The sequence below is a fragment of the Leptinotarsa decemlineata genome, unplaced genomic scaffold, assembly GCF_025532065.1.
Source record: "Leptinotarsa decemlineata unplaced genomic scaffold, Ldec_3_MD MMD2_tig00001719_RagTag_RagTag, whole genome shotgun sequence".
Lineage (NCBI taxonomy): Eukaryota > Metazoa > Arthropoda > Insecta > Coleoptera > Chrysomelidae > Leptinotarsa > Leptinotarsa decemlineata.
In genome coordinates, this window is record NW_027412569.1 from 1,483,888 (window position 1) to 1,505,710 (window position 21,823).

Consider the following 21,823-nt stretch of genomic DNA (forward strand, 5'->3'; position numbering starts at 1 on the left):
GAAAACTATAAAGATTCTAATTATATTTATATTGAATATAACAACTGTAATTAATCTGATCATTTAAAAATATTGGAGTCGATGGTATTCCTTCTATATCGCTGTTTTCAGACATTTTGATAATATAGGTAGGTAATATGAAAACTCATTTTGACAAATAAAGCAATTAGTTACTCAGGTTAGAATCTAGGACAAACAAAGGAACAGGATTCTTGATTGAAAAATTATGGGTTTCTATTGGTTGATAATCTGTATCGTTATGAAAAATCTGTATCATAATGGATATCATTATGAAACGGATTATGGCCATATAAGTGTATTGTTAGAGTACGGGTGTAGAAAAAAATAATTATTTGGTCCACCTTCATTCAAAAAAGAGTCCTCATATTCCGGTACTTATCGGAACTGTATTCGACAGAACCCCTGTTTCCAACAAGAAGGAACATTAAATTGGTTAAGGCTACCTTGAAAGGCTACCTTGCTACCTTAAAAGAAGCCTGATTATTCAAGCGACCTTCAATGAATAATCTTACAAAAATAATATTGTTTACAGTTAGTTCATTTCATGATTTCTTTGAAACTTGAATGTCAAAAATTTGTCACGTCATTGTGACACATAGTCTCTAACTTAACTGACTCACATTTGAGTATTCAATAATGACGAATTCATAAGATATGTATTTAGTGAGCATACGAGAGGTTTCACTGACAAAAAAGTTCTAACAAATATTATTTCAGGACAAATCTTATCCCACAGCAGTGTTCTGTATAATTGCCACCGAATTCTGCGAAAGATTTTCCTTTTGTGGCTTACGAAGTGAGTATTTATAGTTTTCCTACACATTCAAAAGGAAAAATAGAAGGCATCTGCACTCATCTAAGCAAGTATTTATCCGACTTTATTATCAACATTTTCCGTACTTTTTGTTAATCAATATTAATTCTAGAGGCTTCTCTTTCATACAGTTACCGAAACGCGAAAGAAAAAAAACTTCGCATCAATTTCAAATACTTCAAGTCGCTTCAAGTAGATAACCAGGTGGATGATGATCGCGATCAGTTTGAAGTTGCATAACACCAAACCTTACGAATAAGTCATTTATTGTCTCATAACCACAGTTTAGTTTGTCGTGAAATCTACCAAGATACTATAATATTTCTCTTTGTACTTCTTCTGTTGATTTCAGACTAACGTCTATGCTTTCTTTGTCGAACGTTTTGGAAATAACTTCTTATTATTTCAATTGGAATAGGCAATCAATCACATTTCAAAGATGAGTAGGAAATATCTCTTTCCACACAGATCTTGTCTGGTTCCATTTTTCGGGAACTACAACCCAAAAAGTAGGACAAATCTAATCTTTCTTTTCGATGGAATTGAGCATTTCCTCGAGTAGATATGAAGTTTCAGCAAATTATTCTTTAATTTTTCAAAAACTTAAAAAAGAATTTTCCATTCATGGGTTGATATGTAGACTTTTATACTCTTACAAAAAATACAAGGTTCCCAAAGTATTGGTACTGAAAAACCAGTACCAGCTATAAACTGAGTTCTTCGATTATTATCTGTTTTCTGCCATGAATTCTTGCTATGGTTGCATAACATTCTCCATTTGCGTGGTGGTGCATGGAGCAGTATACTAGACGGATCGGACAGTAATCGGGTGACTCTAGATTCCGGACTGACCTGAAACCAAAATTTAGAAAGAGTGAATAAGAGTAAATGTAGTACCGATGTTGATCATATGCGCTTTCGGAAAGACATGGGTGCTGCACGAGATAAGATGGCTCTAGCCGTAGTGGTAAAACCCTATACTTTGGTGGCCAAAAATTAAACAAACGATCAATCTCAATAAATCAAGCAAGGAGCAAAAACTTGTATTTTGGGAATAAAGGGAGCAATGAGAAGCAGTCCAACAGCTGCTTCGAAGAACCTCTTGAATTTACTTCATTTACATCTGGTAATAATGGGAGGCGCTAACGTGCGCCGATTCTCAGTAGAAAATGCATCGAATCACATGGAATCGAGCAAAACATGAATTTCGGTACATTGTCAAAATAGTCTGGAACCTTGAAAATAGTTGAAGATTTGTGTCTCTTTTATGGATACTTTCATGGGAGGTGTTCAAGTGATTTGGCACATTTGATTCCATCAAGAGTGGTACATATCAGAAATACGCGACGGACTGTGGGTGCTCATTTTGAGGTTCACTAAGTACACCTCGAACTTCACTATTTACGAACTCTTTCATTTGGAAAACTGCGTTTTTGCGGAATAAACTTCTTGAGAACGTTTTTCCAAATGGATTTAATTTCCAATGATTCGAATTCAAAAAAAAATAATAACAATTATAGTAATGATAATGAGGTATTTCTTTTTCTTAAGAAATCACAGTATTTAACCATATTCACAATCTCAAAGGAGAGTTTACTCATCAGTGCTCTACTTCCAAACCCTTCTCATGTTTGCAATATGATTTTATGAATTACTAGCAATCCGCCTCGGCTCCGCTCGGGTGCAATGCTGTGAATAATACAGTGCGACGGTATTACGGTACTAAGGGTATTACTGGAATGCTAGGTGACGTTAAAGTAGCTATATTTTCAGATTTTTTTGGCAAAAATTTTTTTATCTTACATAATGTTACTATGTTACTTCTAATACCTCCAAGAATATGTGTATAAAATTTCATGATGATCGGTTGAGTATTTTTCGCGTGAAACCGTAACAAATAAACTTACATTCGCATTTATAATATTAATAGGGAAGTAGGGATGTTTCACCCTCATTCTACCTATTCTGAACTAGAAAAAAAAACAACTTATTTTTAGTGAAAGGTATCCTTACCCTCACCTGAAAGAGAATAATAGATAAGACCTTATGTTATGAAAACATAGACTTTCACAGCCGGAGTCATGATTCAAGAGAATTCGGGCTAGTGGACCGTGGTAAAAAGGTACTACAATTTTCATTCAACCACGGCCTTCACGACTGTTACAGTTGAAAAATGATATCCTTGTCAACTACATCAGATCTGAATTTCCAGCGATTCGAATACAATGATAACCGCCCTGGGATTGTTTCTATTGTTCGTGAATTCAAATTTCCTATCACATTTTGCACATACAGTGCATTCCATTTCAAACGAGCCACCCTGAATAACTTTTGGTGCAATGATTTGCAGAAAAAATGAAAGAAAACACGTCAAACATAGTATACAGGGGGACACATTTTGACATATTCACATTTGATCTAACTTTCCCCTATCGCAACCCAAGAGCATGTCACCATTTTTTAAAATGGATCACCCTATATTGTTTCGCATCATCAGATGCTTCATTATGGGCAGATTTCAACAAAGTATAAAACATATGGTCTGAAGCTTATGGTTCGGGAGCTACGAATTATTTGAGTTGAGAACGAGCCACTTTGAATGAAATTCATATCTGTTACGGTTTCATATGTGTTTTTGTAAAGTATACTTCAAAAAAGTCTTATTCTGCATAATTGAATTTGAATTTTGTATTTGTCTCATTCTACAATAAAGGGGTATGTTCCTCCTGACGAAAATCAATTAGTTTTCATAAAAAAGCTCTAAAACAACGCATTTTGAACTTATCATTTCAACCGTTTTTTTTTAAACTATTTAAATACTCAAAAAAGAGGAATGAAATAATGTATTCAACATTTAGAGGGACTCGTTTCCATTTCATCATTTGGCAACATCGGTTATAGCTAATGAAGGACAATGAATCTGTTACCTGTATGAGAAAAACAAATATGACATATTTCAGAGGCGTGCTGTTCTGTTTACTTATGTTTCGAGTTCAGAGACATTCTGTGACATATGACATTTTGTGCACCTAACCTATCTTCCTCTATATAAATAAATAACAAAACAACTGTTGTTTATGTGGCTTGTGGAGGTGGTATTGAACTATTATTTATATTTTGTCCTAATTGTTGATTTATAAAGATAATTTTCCTTTTTCAAAGTAGAATATCTAGGTAAGTATAAATTATTTCAACTTGATATAGGCACTGTTGCCAATATGTGAATTAGAAACAAATTCCTTTACAAACTAAAACCCAACATTTGAAACATCAATTTGAATACTTTTCGAAGTGAATTTGAAAAACTCGTGAATTAAACTCAACCTTATTTTGTTCAAACTTGCATTTGCTGTAATAACCCAAAATGAGGAACATTCCCCACTTATATTTTTGTGAATTCTTGAGAAGCAATGGTTCATACGCTTTGAGAACGGATTCAAATAGTGAGTTTGTACTACCAGAATGGAAATAGTGCTGGAGCTGCTTCCCGTATGTTCAATGATAATCATCCAGGAAGAAATGACACAAATACGTTTCGGAATTATTGAACAAATTTATGGAAACTGGATCTGTTAACAATGGAAAGCATAACCGTTCAGGAGTTGTCAACGATGAAGCTATTTGTACTGCAGTTTCAGGGCACGTTAGACTAATGGAAAATTCGCAATCTATTATTAAGTTATCTCAAGAATCAGAAATCAGTCGTACGAATTTTTACAGGATCCTTCATAAGTACAAGTTTCATCCATATAAGGTTAGACTAGTTCATGAATTGAACGAAGATGAGTTTTATAGACGTAACTTGTGAGTCTCACTAAACGGATCAACTTGCATCAGAATTTCTTGTATAAAATTTGTTTTTCGGATGAATGTACGTTTAGTTTGAAATGAGAGGTGATTCGACAGAATTGTGGATATTGGAGTAATACGAATCCTCATTTATACCGTCAAGTTCATACCCAATGACCACAAAAACTGAATATTTGGGCAGGAATTCCCGGTGACCACATCATAGCACCTTATTTTATCGATGATAAATTGGCTGGTGTTGAATATTTGGATATGTTGGAGAATCGAATAATACCGTGCAACAATAGGACAAATGAGGAGGATATAAATTTATTCGAAAACGAAATAGTTTTTCAGCAAGATGGTGCACCTACTCATCATGTAGCTCTAGTGCGACAATTTTTGTATGATCAATTTCCTGGTCGCTGGATTGGCAGAAGAGGTCTACCAAATGGCCACCCTCCGGATCTCACTTCTGTATTTTTTTTATATGGGGTCATTTGAAGTCTACAGTGTATAAGATAGAATCAACAACATTAGAAGATTTGAGAGAGGATATCATGAGGCATTGCAGAGAAATAACTCCCAACATTCTGAACCATGTGAGGGCGGCAATGGAAGCTCGTTCGTACCATTGTATGGAAGTTGGTGGAAACGTTATTGAACTGTAACGAATCTGAAGCCGGCCCTGACCGATATCTCAGCCAGCAAACACATGACTCACCGCGAGCCGCTGCGAAAAGTATAGATGAGTGTCGAAACGACTAAAGAGATCTGGAGTGATCGTTGCCGATATAAAAACCGGCTTCCCGTCTCGAGATAGCAGTCTGTATTGAGAAAGCGAATCGAGCGGTTAACAGAGAATTCGAACAGTGAAGATAAATTAAGCTTTAGTTGCTAAGTGTTGTATATAAATTAGTTGTGATAGTGAAATATTGTTGAAAATAAATTTGTTTGAGACAGTTATTTTTTGATTCGTTACAGAACATTTACTATAGAAAATTTTTTTCTTCTCATTGTCCAGTCATCAGATTTTGATTCAAGAATTAATTAAAAATCTCTTCTTCCGATTTATTGCTTCTATATTTGTCTCTAAAACGAATATTTCAAAATGTGGCCGCCTGTATAATTGTTGAATTTTTTTTATTTTTACTGCAAATCATTGTTTCAAAGGTTATTCAGGGTGGCTCGTTTCCAACTCAAATGATTTGTAGCTCCCGAACCATAAGCTTCAGACCATATGTTTTATATTTTTTTGAAATCGGCTCATCATGTAGCATCTGATAATGTGGAACACTATAGGGTGATCCATTTAAAAAAATTGATGACATACTCTGGGGGTGCGATAGGGAAAGTGACATCAAATGTGAATATGTCAGTGTCCCCCTTTGTACTATAATTGATGTGTTATTTAATTTTTCCTGCAAATCATTGTACCAAAAGTTATTCAGGTTGGCTCGTTTCAAATGAAATGAACTGTATGGTTACCCTCTATTTCTGTTGTACAACTGATAAATTCTTGATATTAATTTTCAGCAATTCTTTCATTGTATCTGCGAAACATCTTACTATTTTCTGAAAATGCAGCAACCGTTGTTTACCATATATTCATTATGGTGTGCTACATTGTTCCTATGGTTGGAGCTGTATGCGCAGACATATACTTTGGAAGATACAGGTAAAAACTCATTCATCCCATTCATACATTACATAATTTCTCAAATATATATAGTAGGAGTATCATTGAATCTGATTTTTGATTAACAATTCACGATAACAAAAAATGTTTCAGTTGTTTTTCAATAAAATCAACATTTTCAGATAGATGAAACTATTTCAATTCATCCCATCGGATTAATAACTTTATACCAGTTAGTAAGGAATTTATTTGTCAGAAAAAAATATTGTTTCATATCTTCGACTAAGCCCAAAAAATTATAACCCAAAAAATGCTATTGATAGTATATTTTAGAGAACTTGCTGCGTTCAAACATTTAAGATTCTTTAACCATTGCAAAAATATCATTTTATTCAGTTTCATAAATAATCTGATAGTTTTTCTAGAAGAAAATGAATATTTTAACGAAATGGCACCTTTAAGAAAATAATTCTCATCATATCTAAACCCTCATTGTATATAATAATAATATGTTTATTATCGCATACACTGATATACATTACATAGAGTGTTATCGAAAATAAACAAGATAATCACAGAAGCCATAGAAATCTATAGCTCGTTCGTGATAAGGATACATTGTAATTAACTGTATAAATAATTAATCTAACATTGAAAAATAATGAGTGATCAATTAATCAATAACCTTATTAACAGAGACAGTAGTTTCATACAGAATACAAATGCCTAAGTTAAATTACAAAATAGTTTGATTAATAAAATTAGAAAAAAAGCTTTTTTGGTATTCAGAATGAATTTCTTTACTTTTCTCTAAAACATGTGAGAACTGTTGATATTTTCAATTTTTTCTGGTAATATTTGGTATAAGCGTGGTCCGAGATAGGTTGCATTTCTTTTTCCAATGGTTTTGCCACATCGTGGTGCATTTAAAGGGTTTCCTTTTTTTCTTGTGTTGTAAGAGTGAATGATTGGTTTTATCTTGATGTTTCCTTTTCTTACATTACTGGATATGCTCATACAAAAAATTTGTTGAATATCACAAACACTCTTCTTCAAATGAGGCTGCAGTTGGATGAGTTTTTTTTCTATTAAATATATTCTTCAGTATCCATTTTTCTATGACATTTAGATTCCAAAGATAACAATCATTCACTCCTCCCCAACCTATTATACCATAGGATATTTGGGATTGGACAAGTGCGAAGTACAACGTTTTCAAATGTTGAATGTCAAGAAAGTTTTTTAAGTTATTGAATTTAGAAAGTGTACCTCCTAACTTTCTGATTATTTCTTTCATCTGTAGGTGCCATCGAAAATGTCTATCTAAATGGATACCTAGAGATATTTTATTGACTCGCCTTCAGGTATGTGATTATTGTTTCCTATATTTAGGGGTCCCATATTGGGTAATGTCCTGCAGTATGATGTGGAAGGCAAATATTTGGTTTTTCCGAAATTGGTCGTAAGTTTATTGTGACAGAACCATTCTTCAATCTCAATAAAATCTTTTTCTGGAGACATTTTCAATTGGTTCCATGAAGAGTCGGTATACAAGACAGCCGTATCGTCAGCAAAGCTCAAAATTTTACCTTTTGTTGGTATCTGTAATAATTAAATCAAATATATTGTAAAAAGGATTAGTCCTAGAACCGTTCCTTGCGGAACACCATAAGTAACAATTTTGGGATAAGTCATAATTCCATCGATGCTAACTCTCTGTTCTCGGTAACATAGATGGCTTTCGAAAATGTCGTAAGCTTTCCCACGTATTCCGCAGTTCCCTAATTTTCTCAGGAGCTTTATATGACTGACGGTATCAAAAGCTTTGGATAAATCAACGAAGATGCACATTGTTGCAATTTTTTGTCAAAAGCTTCCTAAATACAAGTAGTTAGATTTTGTATTGCATCTTCCGTTGATCTTTCCTCCCTGAATCCGTATTGCTGATCAGATATCAATTCGAATTTCCTAGTAAAATTCACTAATCTTAATTTTAGAATTTTCTCTATTACTTTGGCTATGTTTGAAATCAGATCAGATCAGTTTTGAGCCTATAGTTACTCACTATTGTTTTGTCTCCACTTTTAAAAATGTTTTTATTATTCCAATTTGAATATTTTAGGAAAGCAGTGTTCCTGTAAACATTTGTTGATCAGGTGAGTTGATGGTGTTTTAATTTCATTGACAATCAATTTGAGCGTTTCTGAGAGAATTCCATCATGACCTAGAGATTTCTTCTGTTTTAATTCCATAATAACTTTGTAAACCTCCTCTTCATCAGTTTCTGATAGATATATTGAATTCTGCTATCTTTGTTCATTGCAATTGTAATTAGCCGATTCTTTAATTTCAAAGGCATATTCTTGACCAAGATTTGCATAGTACTCATTAAAATTATTGAAAATTTCCAAAGTATTTTTTATCACTGAGTCATTCTCTGATTGAATACTTAATCGGTATTTTCGTTTCAGGTCTAGATTTATTGCATATCTCATCGACACATTTCCATAGTTCTTTTGAGTTTTTACTGTTGTTACTGTTATCTCTAATATATCCAACGATAGTCTAAATAATACTTTCCTATAGATAGGAAATGAAAAATTATCATTTCAATGTGATTTTTTTATAAATATTGCTTCATCGATAATAATTATTTTTGAATAGTGAATCATCAATAAAGATATAGTTGAACGTTTCATTTGAAGAATTAGTTCTTTTTCTCCGTTTTCTTCGAAATAGTCAGTAGTATATCAAAAACTATTTTCATTTTCAGAACCATAAGGAACTTCGCAATAATTTATTTGATAGGAAACATATTGATGTGCATCGCAGCAGTTCCAACCATCGATATTTCACCATTGTAAGTACGTGAATATTTCTAATAGACATATTAATAATGATAATAATGATAACCAAGATGGTTCTTCTGATTATTGGAGTCCTTGGTGAAATGATGCCTTCTCTACTCTCAAATCTTAAAATCATACCGGCTTGCCGCAGTGAGGCAGAAATCTTAACCGGACAGATGCTGAAGGCTGTCATTCTTGGCTCACTGAGCTCAGGGCACATGAATCTCGGACCCTATGATCACTTACCCTACGGTGTGGGGAGTGGTCGTTGGTTGATAAAAATAATAACAATAATGACAGAAATAGGCCCTTGCCTGAATAATGTCTTCAACACCCTAGTCTACCATATCGCGTGATGGGTGTAGAGGTTTCTGACACAAGATGCAGGGCCTGCCGCGAGGCGCCCGAGACCCTAACGCACTTGCTATAAGCATATCCAGCATTAGCGGTCTCGGCCTATATCCATCGACATAACGCGATTATTATATTACCATCTACGACACTCTTACGATATTGACGAGACACCGGTGTTGCCTTACGCTCCAGGGGATATTGAATCCGTAGTGGTGAACGAGAAGTGCCGAATTTACTGGAACTAGTTGCTCCCCACCCTCGGGCTCATACAAACTAATAAGCCTGATGTAGTCCTTCTCGACCACCAGATCAAGACGATATTTGTCGTGGAGTTCTCAGCTCCTGGCGAAACGAATTTCGTCCGAAAAGAGGAGGATGAACGGATTTAATATCGAGATTTTCTCTTCGAACTCCGCAGACTCTATCCAGACCACTCTGTCAAGTTGGTTGTTTTGATTATTGGAGTCCTTGGTGGAATGATGCCCAGTCTACTCTCGAATCTTAAAATCATACCGGTTTGCCGCACTAAGACAGAAATCATAGCTGAACAGATGTAGAAGGCTGTCATTCTTGGCCCACTGCGCTTGCTCAGGGCACATGATTCCTGGACTCAATGATCACTCACCTACCTAATGTATCGGAGCTTCGGGGGATATGGCCTGACCAGTGCATAGTACGGTAAAAAAACCGAGATAGGCCCCTGAAGCCACAAAAACTGGCTTGTTTAGACGCGGAGGTTCATAGTGTTCTAACAGAAGAGGCTGACATCTGGCAAATCAACACCGCCGTGTAAAGCGTCGTCCAATCGCTTTCCGAATCGGCAGGAGAATCGGAAGGACAAAATTCTAGCCTTGCCCTTCGGGAGATTGAATGACGTGTACACAAGATGAAGACTAACATCACGTCTGCGAGACAATACGAGTCTCGTATCCAATGTGTGATGAATACGTTGGCAAAAGTGCACTGATTCAGATAGAGCTTATTTATGGAACGCCGTTTTACTTTTCATTGTCATAAATATTCATTCCTCAATTTATTCACCTAACAATTCATTTGTTTGAATTCAATTGATTCATGCATTTGTTGGACACATTAAAAACGATTGTTCACAAAATTAGTTCTATTTTAAATTACACTTGATTTAAAATGTTACATGAATAAAATTGTTATTTGAATAAAAAAGACTAATGAAATAACTTGAAGCTTTTATTGATTCCGAAGAAAAATATTGTTTCAGTGTATTGGAAAATGGAACGCCAATTTACTATATATTATACTGAAAAATAATCTATATACATATAGTTCAACTCAGCAATGAACAAACATTTTTATTCAAAAGTCAATGGAATGTATTATTCGAGTAAATTCAACAAACATTTCAATTCCGCATATATTTTTGTCCTTTAAATGAAATGTTAGTTATTTATATAACTGTTGAATTATAATGAAACTTTAAATTCACTTTCTAAAAGTAAGTTTGGGAATAAAATTTCAATGAATATATTTGAATGACTGTCAAAGTTTTTCCATGAAACATTGTTGGTAATAAAAATAGACTTTCGTTTGTCTGAAAATATAGCAAATTAACTTCCCATACTAAATATTTTTCTATAAGTAATAAAGATTGTTATATTTCAATTTTATAAAAAGTGTTGACTATTTCCAACAGTCACTTTAATGCATTCAATTTAAAAGTTGGTCACAACTTTTGTGCAAAACATTCTCAAGCAAGTATCATTTTAGTTCATCAATCTTTTTAAAAAGCTAATTTCTGACAAAGAATTAAATTTTCTGATTATTTAAAAAGTTTGTTGTATTCGAAAGATACATTTGAAACGATTGTTGATAATTTTAATTCGGCGCTGGTATCGAGTGGATTTATTAAGAACTTCAAGTGTCACATATGGCAACATGCTACTTTATTTATAGTACCACAAAACGCCGCTCAACCGTGGCGCCGAATAAAAATTATCAACAAACAATTTAAATCATGTATCACTGAAATTCAACAAATAAAATAATTAAATTATTTTCAAAGGAATATTAATAAAAAGTAAAACGGCGTGGCACGACGTTTTACTTTCTAATAGTATTTTGTGAAAATGAATTGTTTTAATTGTTGCATTTAGGTGATAGATACATGAATCAAATGGATTGTTGATAATTTTTATTCGTCGCTGCGGTCGAACGTATTATTATACTACTATGAACAATGACATACATATATGTAGTTATATAGTTCCACAAAAATACGCCGGACGTCAGCGCCGAATAAAAATTATCAACAATCAATTTAATTCATGTATCACTGAAATTCTAGAAACAAATTAATCCAGCTCATTTCAAAGGAATATTAACGGCGTTTTACTTTCTATTGGTATTTAGTAAAAAATATTGTTTGGATTGTTGCTTTTGGGTGATACATGAATTAAATTGATTGTTGATAATTTTTTTCGGCGCTGTGATTGAACGGAATATTGTGTTACTATCACTAGACTATCATGTTGCCAGATTTAAAAATTCAGCTTCTGCAAGAATCCGCTCGACGCTAGCGCAGAATTTAAATTATCAACAATCGTTTTTATTCATGTAGGTAACTATAATTATCAAAACACAATTTTATTCATGTTTCACAAAAGTTGTAATGAATTATTCGATAGTACATATGACAAAGTATATATGACAAACATTTAATCCAAAAATTTCAAACAATGAATCAATATTATTCCCACACAGCACCAGATATTCATGGAATATTCCCTGTATGTCATAAAACGAACGTATATATTCCAAATATTCATAGAATATTCTTGGAATATATACATGCCTTTAGAATATTCATAGAATATGCTTGAATGAATATGGCAGGATTATTCCCGAAAGAATGTGCATGGAATGTCTATAAATGGATTATTCTTCCTTGAATATTTTTAGAATATTGTCGATCGAATATACCATATGGTATATTCTTAGAATATATCCCCACGGTATATTTTGGAATATTCTATTATCTTATAATAACGTATTCAAATAATTCAATATTATTAAAAACAAAAATATTTGAAAATCTTAATCGAATGCATAACCTAATGTATATAACCCTGATAGTGGTAACCAGTTTTTGAACTCAACGCAAAGATTCTGGGTGAATTGTTTCAACAGCAACTGTTGGAAACGACAAAAAAATTTGAATGGGCCATTAAATGAACCAATTGCATCAATAAATTGGTTAATTCTCATCCTATTTTTTTTTGTATTTGAAATTATTCAATTACAAAGCGAAAAATCCTGGAAACAGAGAAATGGGGAAGTGAAGAATTGGAGTAAACGTTTCTCATTGGTCAATTGAAGTGTAGCGCGCGACAGTCGAATGAGCTCTGTGAAAGCGGCTGTCCCTTAATGCTTGGTACCTTTGCGTTAAATTCGACATTTGATTTAACATGGCGGTTGACGTGGCAGGTTCGCGTGTGTAATGCATGGTGTATTGGTGTTATTATCAAAGTATAATTCTCTCACGTTCAGTGCACCATTTATAATTTGGGGTTGTCCAATTTGCAGTACAGCGAATAGTCTGATTTTGGATCTTCAAACAGGAGAGTTGCATTAATTCAGTCTTCAAGAAAAGTAAGTAAAATGCAATAGTATCGATAGTAAAGTCATGGTGATTAACCTACTATACCTCATTTTAGGCTCGAGGAGGGTTGGTGTGTGGGATTTGTTGGTTTGACTAAGTATATGTTTGAACTACAGTGATTTCAGTTGTCTATCTTCAATAGAGAAAAGTAAGTGAATGACACTTTCTTTTGTATCATTTGTTTTCATAATTTTTATCACTCGTTTTCAAGATAGTATCAATTTACCCAAAAGGAAACAGAGTGGTACCTGGTACAGGCAGGTGCGCCAAGGAACTGAAAACGTATTGAGTACTTTTCAACAAGACAATGCATGTTGCTCTCAAAGTCATAAAATGTTGTAAATGTTCATGAGTAACCTATGCGAAAAATATCTATTTGATTTTTATTCCAGTTTTATTGTGCTACTTTCAAATTGTGATAATGAACGTTAATGTACATTTTGTTTCAGGTATTACTATTGAAACACTGGGTGATGCATTCTTGGAAGGAAAACTATTCTGGTGAGCAAAGTTTGGATAACTTTAAGTAAATGAAATTCATTGAAGAACCCATCATACCACTCATTTCAAATACTTCATTTGTGGGATTAGTTTTTGGAGTGAGAAACCTAACCTAACCTAACCTATATCTTGATGTAATACATTTTTTCTTTTTCAATGAAATGATACATTTATTATTTTTTAATTAGTGCTGATGAACTCACAGATTCGTTATTTTAGTATATTTTTCAATATACATTTGTTTGAGAGTAAGAACATCTTAATTTGAATACATTTCTAATATTTGTAATATGACAGTTCAGGAATATTTTATTCAGTGAATAAATATTTTGAATTAAGTTTTTAATTTTTAATATTGATTGAAACGTCAAATATTTCAGTGTATATTGTTTTTGAAATATATTTGTTTATGAATATTATGTGTTTTATTACTTGTGTGAATCTTGCATCAAAATGCAATATATACATGCCTAATAGCTTTTACTCGTCACATTCTTGGAATATTCCAAATATTCCTAGAATATTCATAAAATATATTTTAAGAATATTCTATGGTGTTTCCCCATTGTATATTCCTACAATAAACTAAGAATATCCTGAATATTTTATGAATATTCCTCGGGTTCTATTCCTTTAATATTCTTAATAGAATATACCTTACATATTCTAAGAATATTATAAGATATTCCAAGAATATTCCCAAGGAATATTCTTAAAATATACCAAAGGTTCCCCAGGAGCACTTCCAGGGAATATTCTCCAGAAGATATATATATATATATATATATATATATATATATATATATATATATATATATATATATATATATATATATATATATATATATCTATTGCTATGTGGGTTACTGTTCGCAAATTTTCATCAAACAAATTAACTCTTGTAACATTTTAAATTCAGTGTCATTTAATATAGAACAAATTTTGTGAACAATCGTTTTTAATGTGTTGAACAAATGCATGAATAAATTAAATTCAAACAGATAAATTGTTAGTTGAATAAATTGAGGAATGAATATTTGTGACAATAAAACGTAAAACGGCGTTCCATACTTATTTCGATTGAATTGAATAAGTATTTACTGAGATATTACAGTTTGAATCAGACTCGGACAAATGGACAAAAAATAAAAAAAGTCGAATAGAGAATTGAAAATTTTCATCAAACTATTCATCACAAGATAGCATATCTAATAAAAGGTTTCTTCTCAAAAAGTACGAAAAATGATATCGAATTCTATAGAAAATTTTGTTCGACCTTGATATCTTGTTCTGTTCAGAAGGGGATATTATTACCGTCCGCAGTGAATTCAATTACCTATTATATTTATTCTCATCCCTGTTGTAAGTATTATCGTTTCTTGAAAGTAAAACAGATCATTATTTTTACGTATTTACGTATACTTTGTATTCATTTGCAGTCCCTGAAATCGCCTTAGGACAATGAAACTGAAATGAATTGAAATTTTCAGAGCTTTTTCCGCATTGGGGTTGATACTAATTGCGATCGGAACGGGAGGAATCAAACCTTGTGTTGCAGCTTTTGGAGCGGAACAGTTTAACTTGCCGGCCCAGAAGGAAATGCTGTTGCATTTTTTCTCCATATTTTACTTCACGATCAACCTCGGAGGATTTGTTGGAATGACCTTGACGCCAATACTGAAGAAGGCTGTGTCTTGTTTTGGCGACGATACTTGCTATGCTTTGGGATTTGGATTCCCTGCTGCCTTAATGATTTTATCGATATGTGAGTGAAATCCTATCTTATCAACCCATTAATGATAGGATTATTCCTATCATTATTCGTGAAAGTCGAATCAGAAACAACAACAAAAAATTTGTGCTCTTTAACAACTCACCACTGACTGATACCAACATTTATAAGGACCCTTCCTATACATACATTCCTGAAGGGACAAAAAAGGTCTCAATATCATTCATCAAACATGCATTTGAATAACATAAATTAATTTTACGCCTGATCGAGTGTAAGATATTCAAGCTGTGTAAGATATTCGAGTAGTGATGTATTTATAACCAATGCATGGTTAAAGTCCGGTAGAGTTAATACAGTACATGATCAAAAATCAGTAGCTCTGAAAATATAAACAGTGACATGCAAAAGGACGGTTGTGTATCTGTAGCTGTAGCAACATAATGGTGTTTTCAGATTTGCTAGCCGACGTTTCGTCTTCCGGCCACCATTATCACCATTATTTTTTTCTTATGAGCGCTACATTGGATTCTTTCTGTTTTGAAAAGAACCAGATTTTACCTTTTCAATGATGTATCATAAGTAATCATTCTTTTTCGAAAAATTAGGGATATTGAAAAAAAAATAATTCCTATCATAATAGTCATTGAATTTTTGACAAAAAATAGCTTTCACGAATGAAGAAAAAGAGATATACAAATTTATTATGAATACGATAGAAACAGTGTTAGGACATCGGAAGTGTATTCAAACTTGTATCTCGAAAGACGACAACCACATCGAATATCACTGAGTTTGGTTCACTTGAAAGGCCGAGGAAAAATACGGAGACAGAATGGACCAGGAAACTAAAGAACATTTGATAAATGAGGTATGTATGAGGTCAGTTAGACATTGTGTCCTTTTCAATAAAAATAATTTGCAGATAAACATGAACTCGGGGAAATCTACACGTCAAATTTCCTCCGAAATTAATATTAATCATAAAAGTGCTTGGAGACATCTCAGAAAAAGCGGTTTAAAATGTTACAAAATACACATATCTCAAAAATTGCATCCAGGTGATCCCGAAAGGCGATTAGAATTTTCTAATTGGCTATTAAGAAGACCTGATTTTCCTGTTTTCCTGGAAAATATAATTTGTACAGATGAAAGCACTTTTACGAATTGTGGGATATTCAACCAAAGTAACGAACACATTTGGAGCATAAACAACCCCAGGCAGTTAAAAAAATTCGACCTCAAGTGTCATTTGGTATTAACATGTGGCCAGGAATTTACAAAGATAGAATGTTGGGTCCTCATTTATTTGACGGAATTCTGAATATAGAAACCTATCACTAGTTTTTAATGTCGATATTCGAAGACTATTTGGATGATCAACCTTTGGCTAACTATAACAACATCTGGTTTCAACATGATGGTACTCCACCGCATACTACCAGATGATTATCTAATAACCTGACTGAAAGGATTGGTGATAAATGAATAGGGAATAATGGGCAGGTGAGGTGGCCAGCAAGGTCTTCAGATTGAATGTAATGGATACCATTTTATAGGGTACACTGAAAAATTGAGTTTATGGTCAGAGGGAATATCAAAATATTGAGGACCTTCAACACAGCATTGCTAGAGAGTTCGAAAGATTGAGGAGGAGAGAAATCAATCGTGCAGTGAATAATATTCAAATGAATAATATCAAATTTTGATTGTTGTTTCTGTCTCCGTATTTTTCCATTGGCTTTTCAAACAAACCAAACTCGGTGAGATTTTGATCCAATAACTTGAACATAGTTCGATGTGGTTGTCGTCTTCTGGGATACAAGTTCAAATACATTTTCGATGTCCTAACACTGTTTCTATCGTATTAGTAATAAATGTGTATCATATCTCTTCTTTCTTCATTCGTAAAAGCTATTTTTCGCCAAAAATTCAATGACTTGTACAATAACAAAATGTTATCGAGTGTAACAAATTGAAAGTCAAATTTAGCAACATCAAAGTCAAAGCCTATTATGATGAATTTTTTTTTTTCAATATCTTCAATTTTTAGAAAAAGAATGATGATTTATGATACATCATTGAAAATGGTAAATCTGATTCTATTCAAAACAGAAAGAATTGAATGTAGCGCTCATAAGAAAAAATGAAGTTGATGATGGTATCCGGAAGGCGAAACGTCGGATAGCATATCTGAAAACACCATTATGTAGCAGGGAAAATGTGAAAATGTGGAAGTGTAATTTATTTTCGAATTCTTCGAAAAATAAAGCCAAAAAGAAATAAAACCCGTCCCAAATTTCTGTTTGTTCCATAAATTTCTGGATACGATACTCTCAATTTCAGAACTTTCTCAACAACATATTGCAAGTCTGGTGAATGCACAACTTTGCCCCAATTTAACCATCTTCGTATTCATAGTTTCCGATATCCCAATGGTGAGGATCGAATTTGAAACACCCTATTGTATGTCATGCAGATAACATAGTTTGATCAACGTAACATTCAGCCGATTATAACCACACGCATTTGTTCTGATGTTAGATAATGTTGCGTGAACGATCAAATCATTGACCTCTTCCAAAGTGGGATGAAACATTTCCCAGGAGGTTCATCGATTTGTAAAGAATTTATGAAAAATGTATTGACGCAATTTTTCAGGAAGTATTTTCGACAATCTTATTGTAGGTACAACACAAATACTGAACCAATGAGTAATACATCTCCTTTTTTCATTGTTTCCACTTTCTTCATACAGTTACGTGTATCTTTATAACATTGAAAATAAGAATCTTATACGTTTTTAGAACTTCATCTCTGGTGAATACAATTTTTTTCATGATATCCGTTAGTAAAGTGATTTTGATACATTAACTCTTGCATGCATGTCTATTAAACAATTTCATGAGGCAATTCACTGGAAAACTTACTTTATCTTCAACAATCCCCTAATCATGAATTATATCAAGCGAAAGTAAATTGAAAACGTTCGATTGCTGTGCTGTTTATTTGTGAAAATTCATATTAAATATAGGATAAAGAAAATAACTTTTGTCTGATTTCTACTGAGATTTTTATTTGGTACTACCGGTATCGGTTCATTAAACCATTGTCAAGAAAACTGACGCAATTTGACAGCAAACAAATCCTTATATATACAAAAATATAGTCGATGCCATTAAGATAGCTTAATTAAACCTGTACCCAAAATAACGAAAGCGTTTATTAGGGAAAACATTAGCACTACAGGAAAATCCTCAAGATGATCTAGAAGTGGTGCCTAGGTGATTCACCTTGGTTCGAAACGCTGGAGATTGAATCCATTTGGAGAAACTTTATCAGTTAGGTTGTTTTGATATAAACGCAGTTCTCCAAATGAAGAAATTCTTGAACAGTGTACTGAGTTAAACCTCAAAACGATGAGCAGCCACAGTCCATCGGGTATTTCTGATTTGTACCGCTCTTGGTGGAATCAAATGTGCCAAGTCACTTGAATACTTCCCGTGAAAGTATCTATAGAAGAGAGACAAATCCCCAACCTTTCTTCGATGTTTCAGACTACCAAGGTTGCAAGTGATCTCCAATCAGGCAGATGGCTATTTTCTGCATGCAATCCAGCAGTTTCAGGGTGTGCTTAGATGCGAAGCTCCATACATGAGAACAATACTCCAAAGATGGACTGATCTGAACTTTGTGAAGCATCAAAAGTTGCTGATGTGTGTACAGTTTTTTGGTTCGGAACAGTGTTCCAAGCTTTAGAAGCAGCCTTTGTAATTTCAGTGACATGATTGTGCCAAGACATATTGGTGTCCATTTCAACCCCCGAACAAACTTATCGAAGCAAAAAACGTAATTGCTTGTCCTGACATTAATATACTCGGTTCGGAGACATTTATCTTTTGGAGAAAACCGATGCCTGGGTTTTTGTGGCATTGAATTGAACTTGGTTAGTTCAACCCCAATTCGAAATCACTTCTAGATCCTCATCAAGATATGCAACCTCCTGCTACCGATGACGATGTAAGTGTCTGGAGTGTAATAGTTTTTATGTGGGACAATGTTGTCGAAATTTCCAAAAACGGTATGCTGAACATGAAAGGTCCTTCAGACTAGGTAAAAATGATTAAGTTGGTCAATGGTGAGTTGATCAATGACCAACTCCAAATTTGAACTTATGAATTTTGACATCTAGTATTTGGAGCAATCCACAAATAGTGTTTTTGGATCAATACTCAGTGATTTTGATATGTTATGAACGTTAAATAAGTATTGTTTTGGTATCTCAGATGAGGTATTGATGATTCAGGAAGCAAAAAGTAAAAATAAAGAACTCCCTGAGAACTTGAAAAATGTAGAAGCTATTAGCGATTTTATTTCAACTATGTCTCAAAGAGATATCTCACCGGATGAAGACTTACTGCGCTTTTATGGCACGAACAGAAAATGAGGTACCTATATGTAATCAACTCATTTTTTCACCAACTACTGAAGATGAAATCTTTAGCATCATAAATAGCATAAAATCAAAAGCATATGGGTAGTTGAAATCAATATAACTATTATAAAAATTTGTTGTCCTTTCATTATAACGGTACTAACTCGCATAATAAACGAATGCATAAGTCAAAGTTTTATTTTCCTTATGCATTGAAATGTGCAAAAATTATACCCCTACCAAAAAATAATCAACCACAAAATTTTAATGATTTGAGGTCAATAAGTATTCTCCCGACATGTTCCAAAATTACATATAACCTACAAACTTAAAATTGCTTATTCATCATTGAAACTCATATATCCCCATAGATAATATTTGGATGTAGATGTCAAGAAAATGCTATGTGATTAATTAGTTTTATCTCATTTCAACCACTGTGTCGCTGCGTATCATTCATGTTTAGACATGAACGAGAGGTGTCGCATACAAAAAGTTTAAAACTCTTGTATCAGGTTAATATTTGGTATCAGAAGATCCAGAATTTCACACAAATTAGCAGATTTGAAGTGGTTGAATATGTTTAATCGTAGACGTTTTCATGCAACATGCATAAAATATTCAAATATAGGAATCCTCCCTACTACTTATATGAACATTTGTCTTACGGGACAGATATACATAACCTGAATTTGCGTAAAAAGACAGTGCCTAACATTCCTGTACATAAAAAGGAAATATCCAAATGATCTTTTTTCTATAATATCTCCTCCACGATAAATTATCTCCATAAATGAAGAAACAATTGTTTCAACATGTCAGAAACTATTTTCAAAAGTAGGTTTAGACTGCATCTGTTCAGCATTCAGAATAACTAGGTCATATATGTATATCTTTATCTTACCTACTCTTTTCTTTTTTGTCTATCTTTCTTCATTTCTTCTCTTCAAGCCCTCATTTATTAGTTTTTATACATTTTCGGCATTGGTGAAAGAGCAGATGCGACTGCAAATTCGCGATTCGCGAAACAAAGGCAATTCGCAATCAAATACAAAGTGTTTTCATTTTTCACTCTCTTGTATTTTGTTATTATCTTGTTATTTTGATTGGCAAAAAACTTATTATTATTTTTTGTTATTTCAGGTACAAGTTTGATGAACCTTCCTGAATAACAATTACTATATTATTGTATATTCTCAAAGATTTGTTTGTCAAACTGCGTCAGTCAACTTGAGAATGGTTAAATAAGCCGAAACCGGCCGCAACAAATAAAAATCTTAGAAAAAATTGGACAAAAGTTATGTTCTCTATCCTATATTCAATTTCAAAACTTCCTGAAAATTGTCTTCATTGAAGTATTCGAAATTTCTATGAGTAATGATTCTTGTTTTTTCAACTCAACAGTTAATCACGATTGACAGTACACATATTCAAGATAAGATACACCAACAACAAATGAACATAACTAAATTATAACTCTATTTGAAAAAAAAAGGAATATGATGTTCTTTCCATGAGATTGGATTTTTTCAGTTTTATTCATCGTTGGAAAGAATGTTTACAAACTCAAATCTCCCAAGAAGAAAGTTATTCTAGAGTTTTTCAAGTGCGGATGGGTAAGTCTCCACATAGCACTCACTAACTATAAAACATATAATTAGTACGCATTAGTAGAAAAGTTCAGGACCATGAAGAGATCAGATCATTGGTTGGACAACGCTAGAGGAAAATTCAACGTGAAACTCATTGAGGATATGAAAATTGTGTCCGCCATTCTGCTGCTGTACACTCCCCTGCCGATTTTTTGGTCTTTGTTCGATCAGCAAGGATCCAGATGGACATTTCAGGTGAATTTCATAACCGTCAATGTGTTTTTTCTGTGTTATATTCGGTATTACCTACAACTACGATTCTAATACCATTTTTAAGAACAAACTAATATTTTTGTTCACCTCAAATTGTGGGATAATACAATCTATATAGGAAGCCAAAACTATCAATGAACTAATTGACATACTTAAACAATCTCAGTTCGATGAATATTTATTTATTCCA

At 33.2% G+C, this 21,823-nt stretch overlaps 1 protein-coding gene across 5 annotated transcripts in view; it reads left to right on the forward strand.

Annotated features, from left to right (window-relative positions):
- Nucleotides 1-588: 588 nt before the first annotated feature.
- The window catches only part of LOC111513482 (peptide transporter family 1), a 38,170-nt gene continuing 16,935 nt past the window's right edge, over nt 589-21,823 (forward strand). Inside the window, exons 1-8 of one of the 5 annotated variants that reach the window (XM_074176257.1) lie at nt 615-684; nt 739-817; nt 6,161-6,302; nt 8,386-8,419; nt 9,037-9,123; nt 15,092-15,366; nt 21,302-21,384; nt 21,430-21,615. In XM_074176257.1, coding sequence (XP_074032358.1) covers nt 6,206-6,302; nt 8,386-8,419; nt 9,037-9,123; nt 15,092-15,366; nt 21,302-21,384; nt 21,430-21,615 — 762 coding nt within the window. In that variant the 5' untranslated portion in view covers nt 615-684; nt 739-817; nt 6,161-6,205. Of the gene's footprint in view, nt 685-738; nt 882-6,160; nt 6,303-8,385; nt 8,420-9,036; nt 9,128-15,091; nt 15,367-21,301; nt 21,385-21,429; nt 21,616-21,823 lie in introns of those variants that run through there. The other 4 variants (XM_074176256.1, XM_074176258.1, XM_074176259.1 and 1 more) reach the window with 4 other exon arrangements.